Source organism: Dryobates pubescens, chromosome 14 (assembly GCF_014839835.1).
Source record: "Dryobates pubescens isolate bDryPub1 chromosome 14, bDryPub1.pri, whole genome shotgun sequence".
NCBI classification, from domain to species: Eukaryota; Metazoa; Chordata; class Aves; order Piciformes; family Picidae; genus Dryobates; species Dryobates pubescens.
The window spans coordinates 4,198,157-4,208,097 of NC_071625.1; the positions used below are offsets into that span (position 1 = coordinate 4,198,157).

A 9,941-nucleotide genomic window follows, 5' to 3' on the forward strand; every position below is an offset into this window, starting at 1 on the left:
GGGCCCCAGTTACATCACTTCACCTCCCAGTTTGGCCTCCTCAGCTCCCAGTTGGGCACTGGGAGGGGGCGGGGCAAATTAGCATATTAATGAGGGTTCTGGGTCCCAGCTGGGGCTACCCCTCCCCCCTCATTAAGCTTCATTAATATGCAAATTACAGCCGGTCCCGGGGGGGGGAGAAGGGCTACCACCTGCACCCCAATCCCTCCTCTACTCTCTGCCCCTCCCCCACCCTTTCTCATTGCTCCCAGTTTGTCCCGGTGCTGGCACCAGGCTGGAACTGACCAGTTCCAGTTCATCTCAGCCCCATTCAATCCAGTTTAGCTCCATCTCCTTTCAAGTTCACCCCATCCCAGTTCATCCCTGTCTCCTTCCTGTCCCAGCCCATCCTAGTTCAACCCAGTCCATCCCAGCCCATCTCCATTTCATCTCTGTTCATCCAACCTTCTTCCCTTGGCAAATTCATCCCAGTTAATCCCAGTCCATCACAGTTAATTCCATCTCATTTCCTCCCAGTCCATCTTCACCCCATGCCTGTCAATCACGTTTTATCTCCATCTCATCCCAGTCTGTCTCAATTCATCCTATCCCAGTCAATCCTGGTCTATCCCAATCCATCTCCTTCCCTCTCCACCCATCCCAGTCTGTTTCCACTCTATCCCGGTCCATCCCCCCCCCCAATCCATTCTCCATCTCTTTCCTCTTCCCACTCTATCCCAGTTAATCCCATTCCATCTCATCCCAGTCCAACCCCGTCCACCCCCACCCCATTCCAATCCATTCCCAGGGTTCTCCCTCCCCGGGATTCCATCCCTCCGTTTAGCCCCGCCCCCATATAGCCCCACCCCCACGGAGACCCCGCCCTCTTCCTTTAAGCTCCGCCCCCCGCCCCAGTCTCTCCCACTCGGGGCTCCCCGAGCGCAGCGGCGGCGGCACCGGGGACCCCCCCCCCCCGACCCCCCCACCGGGGACCCCCCCAAAATAAATCTGCCGCCGCTCCCTTCCCCTCCCCCCACGCCGGTCCCTGCTGCCCCGGGAACCTCCAGCTGGGAGCTACTGGCAGCTACTGGGAGCTGCTCCTGGGGGCTGAACGGAGCTGCTTCTCCCGAGGTTGAAGAACCGGGAGGTACCAGGAGCTGCCCTGCGAGGTACTGGGAGGTAGCGGCAGCTACTAGGAGCCACTGAACCTGCACTGAGAGCTACTGGAAGCTATCGGAGCCTGCACCGGGAGCCACCGGGAGCTGAAAGGGACTGAACGGAGCTGCCGATCCCGGTGCCGAAGAACTGAGAGCCACTGAACCTGAACTGGAAGCTACTGGGAGCTACCGGAGGCTGCACCAGGAGCCACTGGGAGCTACCGTGAGCTGAAGGGGACTGAACAGAGCAGAGGTTAAAACACTGGGAGCTACTGGATGCTACTGGAGGCTGCATCAGTAACCACCGGGAGCCACCGGAGGTTTCACCGGGACTGAACGGAGCCGAGCGAAGCCGAAAAGAGGCGAAAAGAACCGAACGGAGACGTTGTCTCCGGTATTGAAGAAGCGAGAAATACCAGCGGGGATTTGAACGAAGCCGAAAGGAGCCGGAAAGAGCCGAACGGAGCCGCTGTCCACGGTGCTGAGCGGAGTTGCGGTGCTGAGCGGGGCCGCTGTCCCTGGTGCTGAACCAGCGGCGCCCACACCGGGACCTACCGGGACCATCATCAGAAGGTTCTGACTCCTCCACCCCCACTTCCTTCTCCTCGTCCTCCATCACCCCCCTCTCCGTTAAACCGGTCGATGCCGGCTGGCAGAGGGGGGTTTAACCGGTGGCCGCTGCTCCGGCTGCGGCCTCACCGATCCCAACACGGCAGAGACTGGAGGTTACTGGTGGCCCCACTTTGAAGCTGGGCGGCTTCGTCCGCCTCACAAAGCCGTAGGCACGGTTTAAACCACCAACGCTCGCCAACCCCCCACCCCCCCCCATATCTCCCGTTACCGGAGGGGGGGGGGTCCCTTTGTGGTGGTGGAGCCCCCGGTGGAACCATGCCCCGGTCGTTCCTGGTGAAGAAGGTGAAGCTCGATGAGTTCCCCGCCGGGCTTGATGCTCCCTACGGTCGGTCCCGGGCGGATTTTGGGGCCCGCTTACACGACAAGGGTAAGAACCGGCGGCGGAGAACAGGGGGATGGAGATGGGGGGGAGGGAAGGAAACCGGGGCCCGACGCATTCCGCTGCGCCGCCCGCTGCTACCGTGGGGCCGAGAGGGGCCGAGTGGGGCCAGGGAGAAGCAGGGAGAACGGAACCGGGCCCATAGAACGACAGCTGGGCCGAGCAGACGCGAACAGAGCCGAGCAGAACCGAACTGGGCCCCTTAGAACCAGAGCAGGCCGAGAAAAGCCAAATAGAATCCGGGGAGACCCGAACCGAGCCGAACAGAACCGAACCGGGTCAGTTAGAACGGAGTAGAACCGAGTTTAAACCGAGTAGACTCGAACCCCGGGTCTGAACAGACTCGAACCCCAGGCCCGAACAGACCCGAACCGGGCCCGAACAGACCCGAACCCGGGCCAAACAGACCTGAACCCGGGCCGAACAGACCCGAACCGACCCGAACAAACCCGAACCAGCATGAATAGACCCGAATAGACCCGGAAGGGCCCGAGCGGTTCCTCTGCTCCTGCCTTTTGTCTTAGGGAGCCCAAGTTCAAGGGCGAGAAGAAGCTCCGAGACCCTCGGAGCCCTCCGAGATCCCCCGTACCCCCCAGGTCCCGGGGCCCCCCAGTCCCTGAACACCCCCCCGATCCCCCCATAGCCCCTCGGACCTCCCATGTCCCTCATCCTCCTGGACCTGGAGACCCTCGGATCCCCCCGGACACCCCTAGACTACTCTGGTCCTGGAGCTTCCAGGTTCTGCAGCTCGTTCTGGGGGCCCCGGGAACCCCCCGGACTTTCTCGGACTCCCCAAGTCCTGCTCCCCGCCCCCTCCCCCCCCCCCCCTTTCCATCCTGGAGGGCCCTGAACCTCCTCAGACTCCCCGGACTTCTCCAGTCCTACAGCCCCCTGGACCCCCCTAGAACCCCTCAGACCCCCCCCCCCCCCCCCCAGTACCGGAGCCTCCCCAGTTCCGGATTGCCTTAGACCCCTTCAACCCGCCCCCCTCCCCCCAGCCCGCACTGGGCCTCTCCAGTCCCGCAGCCCCCCGGAGCCCCCCGGTCCAGGAGCATCCCCTGGAGCTCCCCCATCCTCGGAGCCCGGTTTCCCCCCCCGGTCCCGGTCCCGGCCTGGCCCCGGTTGCGGCGGCGGCTGCGGCGAGTTGCGTAACCGGCACCGAACCGCCGCAGCGGGGCCCGGCCCCTGCACGGCCCCGGCTGACCTTGAACCGGGCCCGGAGGGGACACGGGGCTGCAGGGATACCGCAGAGACACGGGCAGGGGATAGGAGACAGGGGCAGGGATAAGGGATAGGGATGAAGGACAAGGGATAAGGGACAAGGGGTGGGATGGAGATGATGATAGGTACAGGGATGGAGGCAGTGACAGGGACAAGGGACCAGGGACAAGTGGCTGCGGGACTGCAGCGGGGACGGGTACAAGGGACAGGGATGAGGACACGCATGGGGCTGCAGACAGGGACAAGTGGCTGTGGGACTGCACTGGGGACAGGGACAAGGGACTGGAATAGCTGCACGGCCAGGGGCTGCGGACAGGAACAAGAGACAGGGAGAGGAACAGGAACAAGAGAGAAGGGACAGGGACAGAGGCTGTGGACAGGAACAAGGGGCAGGGGACAAGGGCTGGGCTGGAGATGGAGGCAGGGATGGAGACAGGGACAGGAACAAGAGAGAAGGGACAGGGACAGAGGCTGTGGACAGGAACAAGGGGCAGGGGACAAGGGCTGGGCTGGAGATAGGGATGGGGACAGGGATGGAGGCAGTGACAGGGACAAGGACAAGGGACAGCTATGAGACAAGAATGGAGACAGGAATAAGGGACAAGGGGCAAGGGACAGGAATGGAGGAACAGGAACAAGGGACAAGTGACAGGGACAAGTGGCTGCAGGACCGCAGGCAGGGACAGGGATAAGGGACAGGGATTGCAATAGGGACTGCAAGAGGCAAGGAGAAGGGGCTGGGGACAGGGGTAAGGAACAAGCGAAAGGACAGGGACAAGGGCTCCGGTCAGGGACAGAGATGCAAGCAGGGACAATGGACAAGGGACATGGACAGGGGACAAGGGACAGAGATGGAGACACGGGCAAGGGCTGCAGAAAGGGATGGGGACGGAGAGAGGGAGAAGGATAAGGACAAGGGAGAGGGGTAAGGGACAAGGGACAGGGACAGACGCTGCGAGCAGGAACAAGGGACAAGGACAAGGGACAGGGACAAGTGGCTGCGGGACTGCAGGTAGGGACAGGGATGAGGGACAGGGACGGGAACAGGAGCTGCGAGCAGGGACAAGGGATAAGGGACGGGGGACAGGGATGAGGGACAGACATGGACACAGGGATGCAGGCAGGGACATGGGGCAGGGATGGGGACATGGGCAAGGGCTGTGGAGACAGTGACAGGAATAAGGGGCAAGGGACAGGGACAGAGGCTGCGGGCAGGGAGAGGGACAAGGACAAGGGACAAGTGGCTGCGGGACTGCAGGTAGGGACGGGGAAAGGGACAGGAATGGTGATGGAGACAAGGGACAGGGATGAGGACATGGGAAGGGGCTGCGGGGAGGGACAGGGATGGAAGAAGGGACAGGAACAAGAAGGCAGAAAGGATGAGACAAGGGATAGAGACAGGAATGGAGGCAGTGACAGGGACAAGGGACAGGCACAGGGGGCTGCAGGCAGGAACAAGGGACAGGGGCAGGGACAAGGGGCAAAGGAAGCGGATAGTGACAAGGGAAGGGCCGAGGACTGCAGTCAGGAACAAGGACAAGGACTGGGTTGGGGACAGGGGACAGGGGTTTGGTGACGCGGGAAGGGGACAGTGACAAGGATGGAGGCAGGGACAAGGGACAAAGGACCACGGAAGGGACAGTGACAGGGGGCTTTGGGCAGGGACAAGGGACAGAGGATGAGGACAAAGGACAGGGCACAAGGGAAGGGACAAGGACAAGGGAAGAGCAGGGGTTGGGGTGGGAAGCATCCAGCACGGGAGAGGGGACAGGGAGGGGACAGCCAGAGCCTCCCTAGCACGGTGCTACTGGGTCTGTGGGTGCCGCTAACTGCTTCTCTCACCACTCCTGTCCCCTCCTTGCCCCTTCCCACCTTCTCCTTGCCCATTCCCACTCCTCCCACCACTCCTGTCCACTCATTGCTCATTCTCACTCACTCCCACCATCTCCTTGTCCACTCCTACCTTCTCCTTGCCCACTCCCACCATTCCCACCTTTTTCCTGACCACTTCTTGTCTATTGCTGTCTTATCCTTGTCCATTCCCCCCACCCCCACCTTTTCCTTCCCTATTTCCATCTTCTCCTTTTCCACTTATTGCCCTCTCCCCCCTTCTCCTCGCCCTCTCCCCCCTTCTCTTCGCTCTCTCCCACCGTCCCCACTTTCTCCTCACCCCCTCCCACCATTCCTGCCTTCTCCTTCCCTGTTCCCTTTCTCCGTGCCCATTCCTGCCTTCTCCTCGCCCATTCTCACCACCCCCCCGCAGGTTACCTTGCCGACTACATCTCCCCTTCCCCTTTCCCCCCCAACCCCGAGTCCACCCTGAAGGTCCCCTCCTCCCCCACCACCCTCTACCCGGTGACCCGCACCGACTTCATCCCGGTAGACCCCGACCCTCCGGACAGCCCCAACTCCACCACCTTGACCGCCGCCGGCTACATCAACGGCGACGCCGCCGTCAGCGAGGGCTACGCGGTGGACGCCTTCTTCATCACCGACGGCAGGTCGCGCCGGAAGGCCGCCAACTCCGCCACCAACTCCTCCACGACCGCCTCCTCCTCCTCTTCCTCCACCTCCTCCTCTTTGTCATCGTCGTCCGGCCGGAGCCTCCAGCGGCACGCCTGCGGGGAATGCGGCAAGACCTATGCCACCTCCTCCAACCTCAGCCGCCACAAGCAGACCCACCGCAGCCTGGACAGCAAGATGGCCAAGAAGTGTCCCACCTGCGGCAAGGTCTACGTCTCCATGCCGGCCATGGCCATGCACCTCCTGACCCACGACTTGAAGCACAAGTGTGAGGTGTGCGGCAAGGCCTTCAGCCGGCCCTGGCTGCTGCAAGGCCACATGAGGTCCCACACCGGGGAGAAGCCCTTCGGTTGCGCCCACTGCGGCAAAGCCTTCGCCGACAGGTCCAACCTGCGCGCCCACATGCAGACCCACTCGGCCTTCAAGCACTTCAAGTGCAAGCGCTGCAGCAAGACCTTCGCCCTCAAGTCCTATCTCAACAAGCACTACGAGTCCGCCTGCTTCAAGGGGACCGGCCCCCCGCCCCTCAGCCCTCTCCACGCCTGAGCCATGGAAGCCACCTCAGAAGACGAAAGGCAGCGGCGCCACGGCGGCTCGGATCGGATTCTGACGCCGCCTGGCTCCGCTTGAGGAGCGCCGTGGATTTGGTTGGGTTCCACCACCCTGCTGTGGCTTCAGCTGAGGTCTATCACAGCTTCAGTTGGGTTCCACCACCCTGCCGTGGCTTTGCTTAAGGTCTGCCAGGGCTTCAGTTGGGCTCCACCACCCTCTTATGGCTTTGCTTGAGGAAGGCCATGGATTTGGTTGGGTTCCACCACCCTGCTGTGGCTTCAGCTGAGGTCTGCTCTGGCTTCAGCTGAGGTCTGCCATGGCTTCAGTTGGGTTCCATCACCCTGATGTGGTTTTGGTTGAGGTCTGCCATGGCTTTGGTTAGGTTCCATCACCCTCTTATGGCTTTGCTTGAGGGAAGCCATGGATTTGGTTGGGTTCCAGCATCATGCCGTGGGTTCAGTTGGGTTCCATCACCCTGCCGTGGTTTTGGTTGAGGTCTGCCATGGATTTAGTTGAGTTCCACCACCCTGTTATGGCTTCACTGAGGCCAAACATGGCTTTGATTGAGTCTCATGACAGCGTTGGTTGAGTTCCACCACTACATCATGGCTTCATTTGAAGCCCATTATAGCTTTGGTTGAGTGTCATCGTGCCTTCCGCTGAGTTCCATCGCCTTGCCGTGGCTTTGGATGGGTTCTACCACCCTGTCATGGTTTCAGCTGAGGTCTGCCATGACTTTAGTTGAAGCTCACCATGGCTTTGGTTGAGGTCTACCATGTCTGCAGATGGTTTCACCATCCTGTCATGGTTTTGGTTGAGGTATAGCATGGCTTTGGTTGAGCCTCATCATAACTTTGGTTGGGTTCCACCATCACGTCATGGCTTCATTTGATGTCTCTTCACCCTGCCATGGCTTCATTTGAGGTCCACCATGGCTTCTGTTGAGGTCTGTCGTGGCTTCACTTGGGTTCTACCACCCTGCCATGTCTTTGTTCAAGATCTGCCATGGCTTCAGCTGGGTTCCATCACCATGTAGTGGCTTCAGTTGAGGATCACCATGGCTTTGCTTGGGTTCCGTAACATCGAGCCTTTGTTTGGGTCCCACCACAATGTCATGGTCTTGGTTGAGAGTTGAGTCCCATCACATCATGGCTTTGGCTGAGTTCCACCACGGGTGTTGTGGTCTGGTCACCTAACATCTGGGTGCCATTCTTTGATGGGTACCATGGTCTGGTAGTGAACCTCAAGGTCAAAGGGACCTCCCTTGGTGCTGTGACCCTCTAGGTGCATCCCAACCTCAGGCTGACCTTCCTGGATGACTGTCATGGTCTGGTGGTGGGTGCCAAGGTCCAGGTGACCTTCCATGAGTGTCAGGGTCTTGTCATGCACCCCAGCCTCAGGCTGACCTTTCTTGATGGTCATCGTGACCCTGTGGTGCACCTCAACAGCTGGGTGACCTTCCATGGGTGGGTGCCGTGGTCTGCTGGTGGACCTCAAGGTCAAGGTGACCTTCCTTACACTCACTGTCATGGTTTGGTGGCGCACCCCAGCGTCTGGTTGACCTCCTTGGGTGGGTTCCAGCACCTTGAGGTGCACCCCAACATCTGAATGGCTTTTCATGGGTGAGTGTTGTGATCTGGTGGTGAACCCCAACGGCTGGTTGACCTTCCCGGATGACTATCGCGGTCTGGTGGTGAACCTCAAGATCAAGGTGACCTTCCCTGGATGGATTCCATGACCTTGAGGTGCACCTCAAGAGCTGGCTGACTTTCCACGGGCGGATGTCGTGGTCTGGTGGCGTACCCCAACATCTGCTTGACCTCCTGTGATGGCTTCCATCATCTTGAGTTTCACCTCAACATCTGCTTGACCCTCCCCACCCCTGAGGTTCTCCATCCTCATGGTGAACCCCAACATCAGGGTGACCACCGCACCCCCAGCCTCCCTTTTTGCATGGGTGCCGCCACCTTTAGGTGCCATCACCTTCAGGTGCCCCCCACCTACCTTTGGGTCCCCCCCCCCTCATTTTTTTTTGCATGTCTCCATCCAAGGGGGTGGTGACCACCCCCCCAAAAAAGACTTCTTTTCATGGTGCCCCAACTCTTGGTGCACCCCAAGATCAGGGTGACCCCCCCCTCCCTTTTGCATGGGTGTGTCCCTCCCCTCTAAACCCCCAGTTTTGGGGTACCCCTCCCCCATCCCAGTTCCTTGCATGGGTGCCCCCCCCCCCCCCAACCCTCACCCTGTGCCGAACCTGGACCCCCCCCCCCCAACATGGGGGTGACCCCCCCCCAACGGCAATAATTTAACCACAGCCCCCCCAAAATTCACGGCACAGTTTTGGGGACCCCCTCCCAAAGCCTGGCACCCCCCATGCCCAGGGACCCTCCCCCCAGCATATGGGGATTCCCCCCCTAAATAAACTCGGGGACCCCTCCCCCCCAAAAAATCCTAGGAACCCCTGGAAATTCGGGACCCCCCCCCAAAACCTCCCCGAGAACCCCCCTAGATTTGAGGGCCTCTCCAAACCTCGAAGACCCCCCCCCCAAAAAACCCCTCTCGGGGAGCCCCCTCCCCCCAAACCTGGGGATACCCCAAAGCAATTTGGGGAACCTCCCTCAAATCTGGGGATCCCCCAGCATGAGCCAACCCTCGCCCCGAGCACCCCAGCTTTGGAGGAGGCCCCCCCTCGAATCTGGGTACCCCAAACTCTGGGATCTCCCCTCCCCGGGTCCCCCAGGGACCCCTCCCCCGAGACCTCCGCTAGGAACCCCAAGAATTTCAGGGTGTCTGTCCCCCTTAGGAACCTCCCCCCAGCAACCTTCTGGGTGCTCCTCCCCACCACTCTGGGTCCCCCCAATAATTTCAGGGGCCCCCCCACGAGGACCCTTCCTACCCTGGGGACCGTCCCCCCCTTCCCTCCCCCCGCCCCGTTAGTTCCTATTCCAATCCCTGCCAGGGTACCCCAATAATTGCAGGGTGCCCCCTCCCACCCCCCGCTTGGGGACTCCTCTATGTCCTCCAATAATTCAGGGTGCCCCCCCCCCCCCCTTCAAGGCCATCCCTCCCCCCCCGGGGACCATCCTAGCCAACCCCCAATGCGTTTTCCCCACTCCTCAAGTACCCCCAGAATTTCAGGGTGCCCCCCAACTCCTGGACTTCCTTCCCCAAGACCCTGCTGGGTGCCCCCCGCCTCTGGCTGCCCTCAATAACTTCGGGGTGCCCCTCCCCACGGGTGCCCCCCCAGGGATGCCCCCTAGCTACACCAATAATTTCAGGGTCCTCCCCCAACTTCCCTCGTTCTTAACTGTCCCCCCCCCCCCCAGTTGGGGCCCCCCCAGGTACCCCAATAAATTCAGGGTGCCCCTCCAGAGACCCTCCTGGGTATCCCTTCCTCTCTGGGTACCCACAATAATTTCAGGGTGCCCCCCTCCCCTCCCACGCACGGGTACCCCCCGCCCCCCCCCCCTCCCAGGAAGGGTCTTACCCCCCCCTTA

The 9,941-nt window shown here is 61.1% G+C and overlaps 1 protein-coding gene across 1 annotated transcript; it reads left to right on the forward strand.

The window, feature by feature from the left end:
* Window positions 1–1,975: 1,975 nt before the first annotated feature.
* SCRT1 (scratch family transcriptional repressor 1) lies at window positions 1,976–6,461 on the forward strand. The gene is made up of 2 exons (XM_054167495.1): window positions 1,976–2,136; window positions 5,633–6,461. The coding sequence occupies exons 1-2, from the start codon at window positions 2,025–2,027 to the stop codon at window positions 6,436–6,438; spliced, it is 918 nt and encodes a 305-aa protein (XP_054023470.1). The 5' UTR covers window positions 1,976–2,024; the 3' UTR covers window positions 6,439–6,461.
* Window positions 6,462–9,941: the final 3,480 nt, after the last annotated feature.

Excerpts from the sequence above, each read along its gene's own strand:
- SCRT1 (XM_054167495.1), top strand. The coding sequence starts at position 2,025 with ATGCCCCGGTCGTTCCTGGTGAAGAAGGTGAAGCTCGATGAGTTCCCC. Across the intron at positions 2,137-5,632 it reads GGCCCGCTTACACGACAAGG|GTTACCTTGCCGACTACATC; the intron begins GTAAGAACCGGC and ends ACCCCCCCGCAG.